The sequence below is a fragment of the Triturus cristatus genome, chromosome 10 (genome assembly GCF_964204655.1).
Source record: "Triturus cristatus chromosome 10, aTriCri1.1, whole genome shotgun sequence".
In the NCBI taxonomy this organism is placed as follows: Eukaryota; Metazoa; Chordata; class Amphibia; order Caudata; family Salamandridae; genus Triturus; species Triturus cristatus.
In genome coordinates this window covers 140750599-140770520 of record NC_140593.1, presented here as the reverse complement: position 1 = coordinate 140770520, position 19922 = coordinate 140750599, and the positions used below count along the sequence as shown (strand labels likewise).

At 44.3% G+C, this 19922-nt stretch overlaps 1 protein-coding gene across 4 annotated transcripts in view; it reads left to right on the top strand.

Annotated features, from left to right (window-relative positions):
* The window catches only part of ASTE1 (asteroid structure-specific endonuclease 1), a 291631-nt gene that overhangs the window by 238198 nt on the left and 33511 nt on the right, over nt 1-19922 (top strand). For all 4 annotated transcript variants that reach the window (XM_085630656.1, XM_085630654.1, XM_085630658.1 and 1 more), the window contains exon 3: nt 9861-10071. In XM_085630656.1, the coding sequence (XP_085486782.1) occupies nt 9861-10071 (211 nt within the window). The remainder of the gene's footprint in view (nt 1-9860; nt 10072-19922) is intronic.

The window sequence follows — 19922 nt, the reverse complement described above, 5'->3', positions numbered from 1 at the left end:
TAAATCTAACCGCAATAAAGCTGATTTGAATTGAATTGTAATGAATTTACTGAAAGAATGGCTGAAGCAGAGACACGAATATCTGCATTGGAAGATCAATTGGAGGCACAGAAGGTGGCCACGGAAGCAATAGGCGCCAACAAAGAAGATGTACAGCCTAAGCTCGTGGATTTGGAGAATAGACTCCGCAGAAACAACCTTAGAATATTAGGGGTGCCAGAGGGGATTGAGGGACAGGATGTACGTAGGTTTGTGATAGATTTATTCGCAGAGGCCTTTCCTGAATTGTCGGAGTGGAATTGGGCTATTGAAGTACAAAGGGCGCACAGGTTCCCATTTAAGTAACGAGTATTGAAAGCAGGACAGCCTGAACTGAGACCACGGGCGATTTTTGATTTCCTTGAATAACTTCTTGGCGCGTCAGGCTGTTTATGACCTGGCACGACCTGACAGGAAGAGGGAAGGGTACGCAATTTTTTGTTAGACCCGATTACTCCCATTATACAGTGGAGAAAAGGTGGCATTTGTGTCAATTAATTAGTCCTTTTCAGGCAAAATGGGCACACGTTTTTTTGTTAAATCCTGCTACACTCAAGGTACTATGTAAGGGACAGACCACTTTTTTACCTCAGAGGTCCAAACTAAAGAGTATTTGATGTCTATTTGAACAAGCCCTTGGTATTTAGGTCTGTGTATTTTTTCTGGCTATGCAGTAATGATGTATGGAGACATTGTTGATGTATGGGTTAGGATTAGGAATCTAATCTGAATGTAGCCAAAGTCTCCTACAAAGATATCAAATGACTGGTGTAGATTATACTTTGGCCAGGATTACGTTGGGGGGTCGGGTGGACACAGAGCTGCATACTCACTTCCCATCACAGGGGCTACTGTTAGCCCTATTGCCTATGTTTTGGGGAGAGGGTGGAGGGAGGGCGAGGGGTCGGGGAGTGGTGAGTGGTGGAACTGGGTGTGGGCAAGGGCACAGAGAGGGGAGTTGTAGGAAGGGGTGGGTATTAAAAACAAAAAAAAAACAATCCATAGCAGAATCATAGTGTTAAATACAAACAACACAGACGTTGTGGTAAGAAAAGACAGGCAAGGGGCCTATCAAATGGTTAGACATTGTTGGCTAGATGGCTGTTACGAGGTTACATATATGTACATTTAATGTGTGTGGATTAAATTGCAATAATAAGAGGCAATGGGTAGCTGAGGATCTCCGCTTGATGAAACCAGATATTCTATGTATACAAGAGACGTATATACCATGGAGTAAATGCGCTGCATTAGAAGAGTTAGGATATACGCTCTTGGCGGCAACTCGGCTATCCTCTACCAGCAGAGGGGTTGCTATTATGGTACAAGGTGGGATTTGTGGGACAGGAAGAAAAATGGTTGACAATTATGGACGATGGGCCATTGTTGAGTGTATTATAGGGGGGGATCAAGGTGACTATTTGTACAGTTTATGGGTCACACGTTGACGAAGCTTCTATATTAGAGACGTTAAATGTGGAACTGGCTTTATGGAGTACCCCTGTGATACTGTGTGGCGATCTTAATATACATTTGGATGGGTGTGTGTTAGAAAGTAGCAATAGGGGATATATGGGGCGAAAACCCAAGGTCTTCAGAGCTTTAAGACAATTGTTAAAGGACCATGGATTGGTAGACATCTGGACAACTCTAAATTATCCTGATCCAGGCTGCACTTTTTATTCACATCCTCATTCTAAATTAGTGAGGCTGGAATATATCTTTATGTCTAGGTTAACCATTGTGGGAGCAAAAATGCAGGTATGGCCGAGACTAACGGCAAATCATGGTCCATTATTATTAGATGTCATAGCCTAGGCCAGATGAAGGTCTGTAGGGCATTTACGTTTAATAAGAAGCTCCTGATGGATAAAGTATTTATTGACCATATATTAACTTGGGCTCGGCAATTTCTTGAGGTTAATAGGGGATCCACCTCCAGCGCTATAGTATGGGATACGCTCAAAGCAGGAATACGTGGTGAAGCCGTTACTTACGGTTGGGCGAAGCAGAAGAAACAACAGACTTTGATGAGTCAGTTACTGGGTGACCTAAGAAATGCGGAACAGGAGCTGATACAGGTGCTTAGGCGGGGACAAGATGTCATGGAAACACAAACTAAGATTGCATGTTGTAAAGCAAGAATTAATGGGATATGGTGCATGGAAATCGCCCATCAATACAAAGTACACAAATTAGATCGATATGAATACAGGGAAGCTCCTGGGCGTTGCTTGGCTCAGAGGTTAAGAGTAAAGCAATCGTCAAAGAAAATAGCAGCCATGTTAGACTCAGCTGGCAATATGGTAGAAACCATATCCCGGGGTATTGTAAGAGATAGAACTTTTGTCAACAAATCGATTTAGACAAATTAGGTTTGGAAGAGCAGGGGGTATTGGATGCTATGATAACCATGGAGGAGGCAATGGGATCAGTGGCGAGTGGTAAAGCGGCAGGACCTGATAAGTTGCCACTGGAGCTCTATCGTGTACTGTTTCAAGTATTGAAGACAGATATGCTGACTACATTTCTAGAGGCTCAACTTGGGAATCCGCCACCATCATGGGATGAGGCCAATATAGTGGTGTTCAAAAAGAAAGATAAGCCCCCTTATCAGCCAGGATCTTACAGACCCATCTCGCTGTTAAACGCTGACGGCAAAATATATGCAAAAATACTGGCTATAAGGCTGGGGTGGATAATTACGCCTTTGGTGTCCATATATCAGCACAGTTTTATACCAGGCAGGAGTACGGTTAACCACATTAATAGAGTGGTTAGTCTTATAGATTACTCCAATGTACATAACAACAGGATGGGGCTGATTTTTCTAGACCCGGAAAAAGCATGTGACCGTGTTGCATGGTCATTTTTATGGGCTATTATGCGGAAGATGGGATTTAGTCAGGGGTATATCGGAGCTATACAAACGATGTATAAAGCACCACGAGCTAGGATATGTGTTATGGGTAAGGAATCAGAGCAGGTGTATATCAGAAGGGGGACAAGACAGGGTTGTCCCTGCTCCCCATTGTTATTGGGGAGCAGAGCCAACCACAGCACCGAGACCGCCCTGATCGCAGCCACCGATGACATCCGAGCACTGCTTGACAACGGAGAAACAGCGGCCCTCATCCTCCTAGACCTCTCCGCGGCCTTCGACACTGTCTGCCTCCGTACTCTAGTGCAGCGACTCAACAACGTCGGAATCCAGGAGAAGGCATTGGAATGGATCATCTCCTTCCTCGCCGGAAGGACACAGAGAGTCCGCCTCCCCCCGTTCAGATCTGATGCCACCGAAGTCATCTGCGGCGTTCCTCAAGGGTCCTCGCTCAGTCCAACCCTCTTCAACGTCTACATGAGCACCCTCGCAGACATCGCACGCCAGCACAACCTCAACATCATCTCCTACGCCGACGACACCCAGCTGATCCTCTCCCTCACCAACGACCCCGCCACCGCCAGAGCCAACCTTCACGAAGGGATGAAAGAGGTAGCCGAATGGATGAAGAACAGTCGCCTGAAACTGAACTCGGACAAGACGGAAGTCCTCATCCTGGGATCCTCACCCTCCGCCTGGGACGACTCCTGGTGGCCCCCCGCCCTAGGCAGCGCACCCCAACCAACAGACCACGCACGCAACCTGGGCTTCATCCTGGACTCCTCCCTCTCCATGACCAGACAAGTCAACGCCGTCTCCTCGTCGTGCTTCAACATCCTGCGCATGCTACGTAAGATCTTCCGGTGGATCCCCACCGAGACCAGGAAGACGGTTACCCAGGCCCTCGTCACCAGCCGGCTGGACTACGGCAACTCCCTCTACGGTGGAACCACCGCCAAACTCCAGAAGAGACTCCAGCGGATCCAGAACGCCTCAGCACGACTCATCCTCGACATCCCCCGTCGCAGCCACATCTCCGGACACCTGAGAGACCTGCACTGGCTCCCGGTCAACAAGAGAATCACCTTCCGTCTCCTCACCCACGCACACAAAGCCCTACACAACCAAGGCCCAGGATACCTCAACAACCGCCTCAACTTCTACGCTCCCAAACGCCAGCTTCGATCGACCGGCCACGCCCTCGCCACCATCCCCCGCATCCGAAGAGCCACCACAGGAGGACGGTCCTTCTCCTACCTCGCCGCCAAGACTTGGAACTCCCTCCCGACCCACCTCCGCCAGACCCAGGACCACCTCGCCTTCAGGAAACAACTCAAGACCTGGCTGTTCGAGCAGTAGCGGACCCCCCTCCCCTAGCGCCTTGAGACCCTGTGGGTGAGTAGTGCGCTATACAAATGCATTGATTGATTGATTGATTGATATTAATCCATTCCTGCTAATGCTGCAACAGAGTGAACGTATTAGCTCTTTCAGTTGCGGGCAGTATCAGGTGCGGGTTTTAGAATATGCTGATGATATTGCGGTGGCATCGTCAGATCCTGCGCAAGCAATCGTTGAGATAGAAAGATTGGCTTTTACATTTGGTGGGGTATCAAACTATAAATTAAATTCTATAAAAACGCAGATTGTATGTAAAACAAGGGCATGCCCAGGGGATATTTGTGTAACTGAAGAAGCCAGTTATCTGGGTATTAAAATTAGAATGTCCCTGCTAGATTTGGTCGAGGTTAATTGGGGAGGAATAGTCTCTGGGATAAAACAGCAGCTTGATCGTTTGGAGTGTTTACACCTGTCGTTAGTGGGGAGGTGTAATGTACTTAAGATGACTATCCTCCCCAAAACTGTGTATTACTTTCGGGCGGTACCGTTAGAATTAACTAAAACACAATTGCAGAAAGTTAATTCTATATGTGATAGGTTGTTATGGGGACAAAGGAAAGCTCGGCGGGCGGCTAAATTTATGATGTTACCACACGGCCGAGGGGGATGGGCGGTTCCTAATTTCACATTTTATTATTATGCATGTATACTTCAAAACTTACGGATATTGCTGACAGGGGAAGATGTGGTGATGGCGGAGACACCTTCAATATATCAGATGGTGTTGGGGGCAGAAGTGAGGACTTCTTTAGTCAAGGTTTTTGAACCCAGCTACTTTAAAAAGACACGGTTCAAAGTTCTGATTGCTGCATATAAAGTTTTTTAATCTGTACGTATAATGATAAATATGCCACAGATTAGTTACTATACTCAGCTGAATTCGACCTCTTTACTTCCCGCCATATTGTGGGATTTTAGGATGCAGAGATGGGAGGGTGAAGGGGATTAGGCAATTAGGCGATTTATTTGAGGGAGGGGTATTAGCTGCATTTTCAGATTTAGTTGATAGATATGGACTTTGCCAAAATGAATTCTTCAAGTATTTACAAATTCGGGATTTTTTGTTTAAACATCACTTGGTGGAGGGAATAATTAGGATTTCGTTAGTAGAGGCAATTAGGCGAAGGGCATGAATAGGTGTATTATATGAGATATTAATGGAAACTCAGCAGGATGGTATGGCTGCACAAGATAGGAAATGGTGTGATAGGCTGGTATGTACATGCAGCAATCGATTGAGATTGCAGGTAGAATTCTGATGTCTGCTAATTTGTAAGCCCAGCACTTCAAGACGATACTTCATTTGTATCATACATGAGAGCATTATGAAGTGGGGAGGCTCTAATGATGGGAAGTGTTTTAGCTGTAGCATGGAGCAAGCCGACATTGTGCATATATTCTATGACTGCACTTCTCTCTCGCAATTAAAACAACAAATAAACCTGTTCCTATCTGGTATCACAGGTACGCAAATTTATATAACAAGGGATGTAATGCTATTAGGGGTGGGAGATCGTGTTAGGATTGGTCAACAGGCATTTAAGTTTAGATATATTATTTTTATTGCAGGGGCGGTTGCGCGCCTATGTGTAGCCTCAGTTTGGCTACAGCAAGAAGCCCCTTCGTTTGAAATGTGGCGGGCTAAATTCTATAACATTTTTAATTTAGAAAATAGCCTTTGCTCTATTAAGTCAATGAGATGGAAAACATTGGCTACTCAGATATGGGCCCCTATGATTGAACATATGAACTAACTGTATAATTTGGTCATATCTATATGTTGATTATCTATTGCTGTGTTTTTCTTTTAGGTTTATATGGAATGTTATTGCTATTGTGGTCAAAACACCTAAGCAACAAAATATGTGAAATATGATATGCTATCGATTGAACTACAAAGAATAAAAATAAAAAAAAGTAAATGTGTGTGCAAAGTCATGCAGACTTCCATCCCCACTGCTTCAGCAATCTGTGCCCCTTACCTGAACTCGAGGATGCAGAGATGTGTTCCGTTATCAAACTCTTGCTGAATACATCTTCAGCTGCCTTTCACAGATGGCACTGTAGCCAATAATTTAAATTTAATATAAAATAAAATATACTTTCAGTTGGCTTTGGGTCTACCCCTTGTGCATGATTGGTTGGCTTTCTTGCCTGTTTCAATACCCAGTGCCTGATTTGATGGCTTTCTATATTATTCTTGTGTGCCCCTGGAGCTTTTAGGTTTCTGTCTGCTTTTTGACTGGTGGAGTGTATCCTTCCAGTGCATCAGGAAGCTATGTTTCTTTTTGCAGGTTTCTGTGCCATTTCAGCTTTAGCACTGGATGGGAGTGCATGCTGTGCTCCTTTCACCCCCTTTTCCCCATCCCCCATTCATCTTTGGTACCATTTCTCCCCTGTAAAGAAAGTATAACCATTTGTTCCAGAAAACGAGTTTGGAACTGGTTATCAAGCCCTTGTACGCTTGCATCTGGATGGTGTTAATGTTCTACTCCGTGGTCTCCCTCACTCCACACTGGCACCCCTGAGGGGCATCCTACATGCAGCAGCACGTTTCACACAGGGCCTGAAGAAATATGATCACATCATCCCTCTCCTGATGGAACTCCATTGGCTACCGTTGCCAGCCCACTTACCAAGCATCAAAACCAGCACCCCAAATTATTTTGCAGACAAACTTACTGTCTCAGGTGGTTCTCAGCACACCAGCGGCCAGGGCACCATCAGACTGCAGAGCATATAAAATACCTTTTCCGTCAATGCACCCAGGATCTGGAATAATATCTCCATATCCATCAAGACTGCCCAACACTGCTCCAATTTAGAAAAGGGTTGGAGACTCGCCTCTCTAAAGAATACTAAATCATAATGCATCTGCTGTCCACAATTCAGCTTCCTCTCCTACTACTCGCCAACTTTAAGCTTGCCTTTGCCCATGTGCAGTGCTCCGCTGCTTTTTGGCCGGGGTCACCCTATGGGAATACCACATACACAAATACATTCTTGGCATCACCTCCTCCATATTGCTGTCCCTCATGTGCACCGCTGCCGCTTTTACCTTTGCCAATGCTTGTAGGATTGTGTTGAATACATATTTGTATACTTACTGTTATACTATTCCAAAATGACTGTCACTTTGCACATAGAAGTAATCTGTTCTCCTAGTTAGAAGTATATATAGTAATATTCCAAGATGGCCGTTCATCTCGGTTGGCTTTCCAATGGCTTGTTTATTTAGCAACCATAATGTTTCGAAAAGAGGTGCTGTACAGGAGAAACAGTAACTGCACACAGTACAGTGGAGGCTGAGGTGATTAACATTGACCAAAGTGATCTGTAGTGATGTAGATCAATTGTTGCCATATTGTTGACATAAAAAGCAAAGACAAACAGCAATCAATATCTAGTAGGACGCAGAGGCATTGATACATATTTATAACACAGAAGAGTGAATGAGGACAACAATCATTTTAAGTAGTAAGAGATGAAAATGTAATGCTTTTGGAAGTTGAGGGAGGATCTTGCTAGAATGTCTGGGTTCAGAGTTTCATTGTAGTAGTCCTTCATATCATGCATGTTGAACCTATGCGTTCTGACATCCATAGCTATGACTGATAGTGGAGAGTACACTTTGTGGTACCACTCATGCACGCGCTTCAGTACTGCTCAGGCACATTGATACCGAAACTAGCCGTACAACACATTACTGTGCATTAAACATACAATACAGTACACTACAATAATAAAAACACAGAGCCCACAGCTACATATCACCAGCACACAAACAGTGCTGCAGTAAACACAGGCATTACTGCACTAAACATAATACCTCACCTGACGCTCAACACAGCTTTAAGAAAAACCGCATAGTACCAAGCATACATATTACAGTACTAAACACATACATTAAAATAACACAAACCCATAAATCACTATCAAACACTCAGAGGGGCAGCACTAGACCGCCACAATTCTGTATACGCCAGCGCAAAAAAGGGAAAAATATTAAAGGGGGAAAGAAAGAGAAAGGAGTGACAAGGGGACAAAACAGGAACCTGCAAGAGTGAGATAAAGGGGCAGGGAGTGTGTGGTGGTAGATTAACGAGTCGTGAAGTAGATTCAAGCCCATGAAGCCTTGGGGCCAGATTTACGAAGGGCTTACGTGTTTCTTGCGTCATGCAAAGCAATGCAAGCCCTTAACTGAGATTTACAAAGCCACGTAAAACCACCTTGTGTGACTCTGCATGGCTTAGTAAATCCAAGGTAACTGCAAGGCAGCACATTTCTTTGCCTTACATTACCTTGCGGCAGGACGGCGTTCAATGGTGGAGTGTTGGCGTTCCCACGCATCCATCCATGGATTTTGTCACATTCCAGATTTACAAAGAGTTGTACACATGGGAATGCGTCATATTGATACACCTCCCAGGCATTACGGGGAGAAATGTCTTTATTTCTACTTCTTACTCTCTTTTTCCATGTGTGATGCATACCGCACCACACATAGGAAAAAGGAAATCCCTTTAAGGATTGTTTTGTGCAGGAAGCTGTTCCTTCATGCACAAAAACAATCCTATTCATAATGCTGGCACCTTTCCATACTGGGTCAAGTGTGCCCTGTATTGGTGCTGGTCAGCACACAGTGCACCAGCGCAAAGAAGCAGCATAAATGTGCCATATCTTTGTAAATATGGCTCATTTTTTGTCTTCCTTTCACGCAGCGCAGCCAGTTGCCTTGTTGTGCTGCGTAAAATGTTAGGTAATCTGCCCCTAGGTTTTCTGCTCACAGACGTTCAATAGCAATTGCCACTAGCTTCTGCACAGATCTTATTCTTTTACAGATGAAGCCCTGGCTAGGAATATACAATAAACGAAGACACTAAGCATATACTGTACAGCACCAGACAGTTGCACAGAGACCACCTACACACAACCAACAAACAAAAAGGTATCCACTTACTTGAGAACGCCTGCAATAAAAACACACATGGTACATCTCTTAAAAAACAGTAGACTACGAGATGTTAAGTGCATTAGCAGCACATGTAGTATAGCATTAAAATGACATAATCCAGCTTGTAGCACAAACTGCAGTACTAAACCCACAACATGGCATCAGAATACAGTGCAGCATTAAACGTGCACAATGTAGCACACATATTGCCCAGCTCTTAGCCAGGAATGAGGCATGGATTTAAGGTGCTATATTTAGAAATACATTTTCCACCACCTGTTTTGCCAGTGTTGTTTCGGCTGACTAGAATTGCCTTAGCTTGGAACGACTTTCAGTAATGCCAGTGGCAGCAGAACACCACACCAGCTGTGGTAGGCGTCAGAGTCAAAAGTGCAAAAGTTCAGACATTGGGCCATCTACAGGCAAAAGCTAGTTGCGATAATCAATAGGCATGCTGTAGCAAACTTGTTGCATCAGTACTCCACATCCAGTGCATATGATAACCAATAAAACCTCTAACCTGAATATGCCCTGAGTTGTTTAAACCTCTAACCTGAATATGACCTGTGTTGTTTTTCTCTCCAGGAGACCTTATCTGAGCATCTGAAGCTGCTACTGGAAGTCCTGGAAGTAAAGTACAGCATTCTGGATCCACTGCCATCCTACTTGATGTTCCCTGTAGCCATCACCTGCTACTGGGTGAATCACAGTGAGCCTAAAGTGAAGCTGCACCATCTGTATGCCTTACTGATGGGGATGGTGTATGGGGAGATGCACAGGATTGTTTCCAGCCAAGGTAGGCATCAAAGACTGAAGAAGCCAGGTCAACAGGCCTGTTAATGTACGTTCATTCATGCTGCTAGTTACAAACAGGAGTGCATGCAGGAGGTGATGGGGCTTGTGAGGTTGTAGCTGCCGTAGAAGCTCCATGATGCTTCAGCATGTTGAGGCAGAGACTTAGTACTGCTATGCCATGGAGGACTGGGAATGGTTTGCTATAGCAGAGGCCCTGACGCCCACTGGTAAGGAGAGTTTCCTGGGTGGGCTTGGTGGGTGTAAGGGATTACCACTGGCTCCAAAACACATACACACTGCGTTGCTGTTTACAATTGGCACTCCAACCGCAGGTGAGCCGGAGCAGTGGCTTTGACCCCAGTGGTCTGATAGATCAGTAGCACTGATTGCTTTCTTTTTTAAATGTTCTCCTGTCAGTTACTGAAACCCAGCATTAGTCGGCAATATTGTGACTTCCGTAAAATCTCCTTAATCCCTGTCTTATTGTATTCCCTCTTCCAGTGGTCAGCAGTGTAGAACAACCAATTGGAGTTTAGTGGATAGAGAGGTGAGCAAATTGGAGAAGTGAACTGTGAGGGGATGGGGTTTGGAAAAGACAAAATGATGAATGAAGAAGCAGAGCTTATGGATTGGTGAAAGCAATTTCTTTGCAAACAGATTAGTGAGGAAAAAGAGGATAAACTAATGAGGGAAAAGGAAGAGGTTTCCACATATCTCCAATTCCTTACTTTCAAATCCTGTGTTTTCGTTAAGTGCAGCATTTCTAGGTAGGTCGTCAGTTGCAAAGCATGTAGAAAATTGGGTTTCAGGCTAATGCCAAAATGTTTTTCGAGTATTTAGAAAATATCTACTCAGCTGAGCCCCCTTCTCTTACTGCATTCATGCATCCAAGCTCTTGATTAAATCTTTACTACTTGGACAAAAGTGTTTGTAAAGCGAAATGAATGGAAAAGGAAAAGGAAAATTAATGTTATTCTTAGGGATAAGTGGTTGCTTATACTCGTCTTGCTGCAGATGCTAGATAGAATACAACAATTCTTTGAACATTGTCTACAGGTTAATGATTTGTCTTAGTTTAATAATCACAAGATGTGGATCAGATTTTTCAATGAACAGTGAATAAAAGAAAAGCATTTTTGAAAAAAAAATAATTGGGGCAAATCCAATTTTCAATAGAAGAGAGCAGGATATACAGAGGGGAGAGAGCCTCTTCTCCATGCCATCACTCTGAGTAAACATCGAGGGCATCCTTATTCTTCCTTGTATAACATTGCGGCTCAACTGGGGACACTCTAGAACACTAAAAGCAATAGCGATAAGAACATGATGAGAAAATGTTTTTCTTGCATTTATTAAAGGAAAATAATGAAAGGAGGTGATGTCCAAATTAGCCAGTATTAAAAGAACAAAAGCATAAACGTTTCCCTTGAAGATAGAAGAAAGCCCCTTCAATGAGATATCCGCCTCAATGTATCAGCTCAAAAATTAAAATCCCAAACTGAATCCCTGCACTTTTGTTCCACTCTTTCAAAGCCCCCATTTTCACCACTGTCACCAGGTGCCGTACCAGACTTGAAAGACATGGGAAGACAGACTCTATGAACCTGTGACGCCTATTCTCTATAATGTGATTCCTTGATGAAGACAGTAACTGCTCTGAAATCCCTATATGTGAAGTTATTGGTTTTCTGTCCAAAACACCCCTCGTCCATTCAGGGCAAATTAAACAATTATGATTTAAAAATCAGGTGCCAATGAAACAAGAGGAGAGCATTCAAGATCTGATGAAGATCCAAGAAATGTCATCATTACGAACACCCTAAATAAGTCAAACAGACCAGTAAGAAGTCCTGCTGAATAAGAGTTTTGCCTCGTTGAAGGATGCAATTGGGCTTGGATTAGTTTGTGCACAGGACCGAAGAATACTCGCACACATTTGCATCTTTTTTTTTTTTTTTAAGAAGTCCACATGTAGTTTTAGTTGTAGTGACAGTTCCAGGTTTCCGGATATACATTGCTGTTACATTTCTGTAGGGGTTTAGGCCCCACAGCTAGGTAAAAATCCTTCGACTTCTTCCAAGCTACAGATTCCAATTTAACATCAGGTTTTGTTTCCAATTTAAATCTCTTCATCAAGAAAAACAATAGGATAGGGGTGTGATTGGATCAGTATCTTTAAAGTGGAAATGGTTTCTGCATGTTTAGCAGTATTAAGTCAATCAATCAATCAATCATGGGGGGTTTATAAAGCGCGCTCCTCACCCGTGAGGGTCTCATAGTGCAGGGGGGGGTGACAGCTCCGGATCAGTCGAAGAGCCAGGTTTTGAGGTCCTTCCTGAATGTGTGCAGGGTTGGGGAGCGTCTGATGTTCACAGGGAGCTCGTTCCAGGTCTTGGCTGCGATGTAGGAGAAAGCTCTCCCGCCTGCTCTGTTCCTGCGGATGCGAGGGACCTCTGCCAGGGCAAGGTCGGCAGAGCGGAGGTTCCTCTTGGGTACGTGGAAGGAGACTCTCTCGTTGAGGTATTTGGGTCTGATGTTGTTGAGAGATTTGTAGGTGTGTGTGAGGAGCTTGTAGGTGACCCTCTTCTCGACGGGGAGCCAGTGGAGGTCTCGTAGGTGTTGGGTCATGTGTTCGTGGCACGGTGTTCCGAGGACGAGTCTGGCTGCGGCGTTCTGGATGGTTGGGAGTTTGTGTAGAAGAGTTCTGTTGATTCCGGCGTATAGCGCGTTGCCGTAATCCAGTCTGCTGGTTATGAGCGTGTGGGTGACGGTCCTTCTGCAGTCGGGGGGGATCCATTTGAAGGTCTTGCCGAGGATGCGCAGGCAGTTGAAGCTGGTGGAGGCGACAGCGTTGATCTGGCGGTTCATGGAGAGGGAGGAGTCGAGGATGATGCCGAGGTTTCGTGCGTGGTCTGTAGGGGTGGGTGGCTTCCCGAGGGCAGAGGGTCACCAGGTATTGTCCCAGACGGAGGTGCAGGGGCCAAGTATGAGGACCTCGGTTTTCTCTGAGTTGAGCTTCAAGCAGCTGTCTTTCATCCAAGCTGCGACGTCCTTCATTCCTTGGTGGAAGCAGAGTCTGATGTCTTCGGGGTTGTTTGTGAGCGAGAGGATGAGCTGGGTGTCGTCGGCGTAGGATACTATGCTGAGCCTGTGCTGTCTAAAGATGGCGGCGAGGGGCGGCATGTAGATGTTGAAGAGCGTCGGGCTGAGCGATGATCAATCAACTTTATCCGGTTTTCGTTTGTCATGTTTTAAAAAACCAATAAAAGCACAATTCTTTAAAAACGTATACAATAATCATAAAACAGTTAATTTTTAAAAACCGGTACAAGTGATTGTTCTAATTCATCATAATTATAGACTAAACTTTGATAAAATTATTACAGTCAGAAAATATGTTATTATGAATAGGGGAAAAAAATACAATCTTATATGGGACATTATTCAAAGATGCTTTCTGTGTCTAATAGAGCTTTTCAGAAATTGTGCAATATTTCTCGAGACACAATCCACGTCCATATGCTGTAAAGCAAGGTAAGCTGGGTGACATTGTCTTTACCCCCATAATGTAAAAATAGGTCAAATCCACTTTCTCCTTTGTAGAACTTACAGTACAATAAAACATGCATTGATGTTTGGGGTGATACTGCATCGCAAGGGCAATTGGGTAATATTTTTGCCCAATCATTTATAGTCTGAAAGCAATTAATCAATGATAATGGTCTGTATGAATCTGTGTAGTCTGGTGGTTTGCCTTGTTTCAAGAGAGACACTATTAGGGCTTCTCGCATGGATGGTGGCAATTCCCCTGCCTGTCCTGCCTCTTCCTACATGCGCTTCAGAAATGGTACTAGGATATCGATATACTCCATATAAAATTTGATAGGGAGACCGTCTAGTCCTGGGGCTTTTCTGTTCCCCATTTGCATTATAGCAGCTCTAATTTCCTCTTCCTCAATATCAGCTGCCAAAAAGTCTCTGTGCCCATTGCTTAGCCAGACTAATTCTATCTTTTCAAGAAATTCCCCAGTTTCTCCCTGCCTGGCAGTGCGTAAAGAGTACAATGTTTTGTAGTGTGCAGTGTATGTGTTTATTACTGTTGCAGTATTCCTATAAATCTCTCCCTGTTCATCTTTGATGGCCAGTATGTAACTAGCGGCCTTGGGGGGACGAGTGATCTCAGCTAGTGCTTTTCCTGTTCTTTCCCCCTCCCCATATTTTCTGGCTGTGTGGTATTTACCCCGAAACAGACACTCTCTCTCTGCTATAGCTCTATACTCAGAGAGTGTTTCTCTAATGCTTGCCAGGGCAGGGTATGCCTTTGTCTCATGTGCTTGTTTTTCTTGTTCTTTTAGCTTTAGCTCTAGCTGGGACAATGCCTTCCTGATATCTCTAAGGGTACCTCCCGACTGAGCCATGCATATGCCTCTTACTGTAACTTTCAGCATTTCCCAGACTGTGGCCAGCAATGGGACTGAGTCTATGTTAATTCTTAGAAACTCTTCTATTTCATCCTTTAGTTCCGCTTTGAACACCTCGTCCATCAGCACAGTGGCATTCAATATCCACGTCCTAGGTTTGTTTAGCATGCTTGGGGGATTCAGCTGCATGTGGACTGGGGAGTGGTCTGAATATGTTCGTGCTAAATGGCGTGTGGAAGTACTGCAAATCGCCATTTCTTTGGATACTAGCCATATATCCAACCTAGACCAACTCCCATGTACAGCCGAATGAAATCTCCCTTCCTTCTGATTGGGGTGATGGTGACACCAGATGTCTATTAGCTGATTTTCTACTATAAACTGTTGCATTTTTCACTGCGCTTTTGAGTAGTGATATGACTGGGGATGTAGGCGGTCCAGAGGTGGACAGATCATTACGTTAAGATCTCCTCCACATATTATGTGCTCAGATCCTATATTTACTATTAACGCCCGGAATTTAATAAAAAAAAATCCTCATCGTCTACGTTGGGGCCATAGCTATTTACCAGTGTTACTGATTTTGCCGCTAATCTTCCGCAGGCTATACAGTATCTCCCTTGCGGGTCCACTATCGATCCTTCTTCTACGTATGGCGTGTTCTTTTTAATGAGTATTGCTGTGCTTCTCGAATACGCAGATTGTGAGGAAAAGTATCTATACAAGGCCCATCTTGCAGCGAATTGGGTCATGCTAGAGGGTGTTGTGTGGGTTTCTTGAATCATGGCTATATTAATATGATGTCTATCCATGTAGGCTAATATGTGTCGTTTCTTACGATGGTCCCTCAGTCCTCTCACATTCCAGGTCAGTAAACCTAAACTTGCATTGTACAGCTCTTCGTTTCTTCCACTAGCCATCAATCGATGGTAGATTCTTTAATCAGGGTGACTGTGAGTGCCTGTGTAAAGTGAATGCTTTGCGTTACATGTCTTTTTTGTGCTTTGCTTCTACTTCTGGTTGTTTCTCTTTCCCAATATCCCAACCACAACAGCGTCCCCAACTTCCCGTGAAGTAGTCTCTCCCTCCCTGAACATCCCAAAACAAACTTGTATACCATATGCGCCTACTGTACTTCTGGCTCAAACCACTGGTGCATACCTCATTAGTGTATACATAATGCCTCAGAGTTATAGTTCTTTCGTGGCCTTTTGACATTTTAGCATATGACTCCGTAAATGCACCATTTTTCTCTGTGGCCATATGGCTCACAACCAAAACCGTCAGCAATCCCTCAATGTGAGGGCAACTAAAACACAAATAGTACATTAACTTTCTCCACTCAGGGAGTTGTGTAGGGATCGCCTTTGGGGGTGTGTTTTCCAGGGGCCGAGGCTGTGCCTTCTGTACCATTATCACTGTACAGGAGGATGCCCGGGAGTGCAAGTTCAGTGCCTTAAGGTTGCTCTTTATGTCAGTTTACTTCCTCTTTCAATCTTGTGTTTGTCTTTGTTGGACGATTACCTAAGGAAGTGATCCTCAATCCGAAGCGGGCAGAGTTACACTTTACCTCCTGTCGTATCTTCCAGAACTGCATCTGCATATGATCAGCGCTCTTCCTCATGATGTGGAGATGTTCCTCTACTACCGGGGGGTGAGTGCCCCCGTCTCTTGGACCGCTTTACTGTCGATTTTAAGAACTCCGCCGCCTGTTGTGGAGTGTTGCAGAAGTGTTGTTTTCCTGTATAGGTGAGGCGCAGTTTCGCTGGGTATAGCATAGTGTATTCCACCCCTTCCTACTGCAACTTTTTCTTGACCGGCAGAAACTTTTTTCGAGCTTCTTGGACCGCTAGCGTGGTACAGAGAGATGTTCTCGAATATCACAGTTTGCATCTCTCTTGCTTTTCACAGCGCTGTATCACGGTCTTTATAATGTAGTAATCTTGCGATGATCGGCCTCGGCGGTGCTCCCGGCAGGGGTTTCGACCCCAATGTTCTGTGCGCCCTTTCGACGATCAGTAGACTGGAGAAGCCCTCTCTGCCAAAGCACGTGAACAACAATTTTTCTATATTTGTTTCCATCTTACCCGTGTTGGTGGTTTCCGGGATGTCTAGAATTCTTATGTTGTTATGCCTTGATCTGGCTTCAAGGTCCTCATTTTTAGATGCCATCACTTTAAGAAGTTTGTCCATATCCGTGATTTTCCCAACTGTTTGTGCTTGATCATCTTCCAGCGTCGATATTCTGTGTTCCGCTTCCCCTAGTCGTCCATCTTGCTTTTCCAGCCTTTGCAATAGATCAATTCTAGCACACATCTTGTCCATTTTCTCCTCAATGGACGAGAGGCTATTTTTCACTGTGAGCAGCAGTGCTTTCATGTCTAGCTCTTCAGATCCATGTGCCATTTGGTCCGCCTCTTCCAGCTCTGAGTCTTGTGTCTGACCCCTCGTCGTCTTGCGAGCCTCAAATGGCAGCTTGGTTTGCTTGCTGTCTGTTTTGCACATCATGTATGACGTGTGGTCTACCTCAGTAGTTTCGGCTTCACTCCGTCTTCTCGCAATTAGTGTCAACTCAGCTGTACCGTCGTCTTTAGTGCAGCATCAGTGAGTGTTCGGGATTGTTGTATGTGCTTCACCCCTTGCGCTTGTTTACACAATCATCCAGGCTGGTGCTTGCTTTTATCCCCGCAGGTCTGGCATGCACTTCTCTTCCGCAATTTTCACGCTATTTACCTGTCATATTGATTACGTTCGCTTCTTCGAGGCGTGTGTAGTGCGTTTTTTCTTTTAAAGGGGATGGCGTCTCTGCTAACTCGCAATGTTGCGGGAGTGTTGCTACTTGCGGCTCGCCCCCACTGTAACGCTGTGTCTCCCTTCAGGGCTGCCGCTTAGCAGTTTCCCCAGGTGCAGTCTCTCATTGCATGTTGAAGCAAAATGGCGGGCGATTGCTTTTCCTATATGTTTTTATTTCCTCTAGTTTGTGTTCTGCGGTGCCTCCCCTGCTGCATCAATCCGTGGGCCTTTCCTCCGCTATCACTTGATCTCACGTAACTATTTACCCCTGTTTGCGACCTACCAGTCCAGCACTCTGACAGAAGAAGAGCCGCCTTTCTCTAACACTGCTTTGAGCGCACGTATAATGGCAGGCTTATTCCAGAGGATTATAACATGGAATAATCGACAGGGATTTACCAGCTTGAAACTCGATAAATATTGAGAAAACTGTTAAGTCGCTGAGGTGTGATTACATGTGTGCAATATAGCAGAAGGTTGGGAGGGGCCTGAGCTATTGATTTGGATCTCCCTACTGTATAGCAAGTTGACTTGCAGGATTTACAGCAAGCGTGATATAGGACTTGATTATGGGCGCGAAACGAACACAAAGAGGTATGGGCCACTCTCCTGATTGTTTTATATTGCAATGAAGCCATTGATTGCCATTAAAAATCAGATACAGAAGTCTATTATCACAGCTTACTCATAGAAGAGACAACACATGCTATGTCACTATATGCAGATGGTGTTTTACTACAGTTATGGAGGCAGAACAGGACTCGCAGCTCGAGAGCACCATGTTACATCGTTTTAACGCTGTCTCGGGATTACAGACTAATTGGGATAAATTGTGTATTTTTCCATCAAAAGATTGACAGATTCCATGTTAGAAAATCTCCTAGATAAGATCTTAGATGGTAAAGAGTCACTTTCAGGTTCTTAGGTGTCAACATATTTCATACAGATGCAGAGGTTGTTGATGGTATCATTTGATCGGCAATGACGGCTCTAAGAAGTAGAATCTCCTTCATCAGGGACTTTCCTTGTTGGCTATAGGTCTGATTGCATTGACAAAAATCATTGCTGGGCCCAAATTACTATATTATTTTGTTCATTTACCAGTGAAGATTGATATTTTTAAATGTCGGTTGATTTATTTCAGAACTTCGGCCGCTGTACGGTGGTATTATGAATACTTTACTTACCCACGGATGAAGGTAATCTGGGAGGGCCAAAGGACAAATCGTACTGTCTGGTGCCCCAATTGCAGTGGGCAACGAAATGACTGTCCTAGTTTCTACCTAATAAATCTAGATCGCTTCATTTGAAACTGGGTTGACTGCTCACCACAGTGTTCCTGGATAGAGCGAATCTGGAGAGAAGGGTACCCACGCTGCTCTCTGCAGCTAGGTAGTATTGACATTTATGCCTGTAGAGAAATACCTCTAAATCCAAATAGACACCTGCACTGCAATTACAAATGCTGCACGCTCCTTGTTCCCCAAGGTCTTGAAATCAGACTTCTTCAACCAGTAGCTTGTGTGCTACTGGTAGCTTTCCTTTGTTCAGCCTACTAAATTAGAAGTGTTTGCTTGTTTGAATTAATATACTTGTACCAAAATTAAGAGTGTATATTTAAGGCAAAGATGTATGACTTTCAAAATCTATGTAAAGCTGGTATTTGAATAATAATTCAAATAGCACTGGGTGGACTTTTTACAAATGTTATTAACTTGGTGCCTGAGGCATTGCCGATATGGCTGTTATGTATTACCCATGCAGAGGCAATCCAAATTGACAAAGCATTTTTACATTACCACAGGCAACCTGATGCAGTGAGGTGATCACTGATAGTAATCTTGCATACGGTGATCACTAAACTCGTCTGATGTGGCTAGTATTACAACACTAATAATATTAGATGCTCTTGAAGAGTTTCACTGAAAATAAAGGGAACAGCCTTTACTACGCAACCGTTACAACGCATGCCATTACATCGCATGCCGTTGCAACGAAAAAGGTGTGCAGCATTAGGTAGAAGGTGTTGGATTTAACTCCAACACCTTCCCTACTGTTGCACACACTGCAGTTGGAATAGAAAATTAATCTATTCCAACTTCCAGCGCTCCCCCAACAGAAAGTTGGGGTAAAGGTTGGCGTTGCAATGGCATGCGATGTAATGGCATGCGTTGTAACGTCACATACTCGCGGGTGACCTCTTTCGCTCAAACTCTGTTTATTTTGATGCCTCTGCACACCCCTAACTTGCCACCAGGACAGTGTCTTATGTTTCAGGCAATCACATGTACGCTATGATCAAAATAAGGATGCACTGAGACTGAACCACCCAAACATGTAGTTCTACAAGTCTTAATGATGTTGAGGGACAGCCACAGACTAGTACCTTCCCTATGCCGAGCACTAGTTTCACATCCTAAAAGTAATCTGAATAACCTGTGCGAGGGATGAGTGGGAGATCTTGGATAGGAGAAAGGAGCTATGAGTTGCAGATTCACACAAAGTATCAAAAGGTGCAACTTGTCAAGTAGAAAATATTTGACACCCAGGAGAATGGGCAACATCTACACTACTGCTTCGTGTGGTACTGACGATGCAGTGTTTTTTCATATGTGTGCAAGTGTTCAGTGATTGAGAC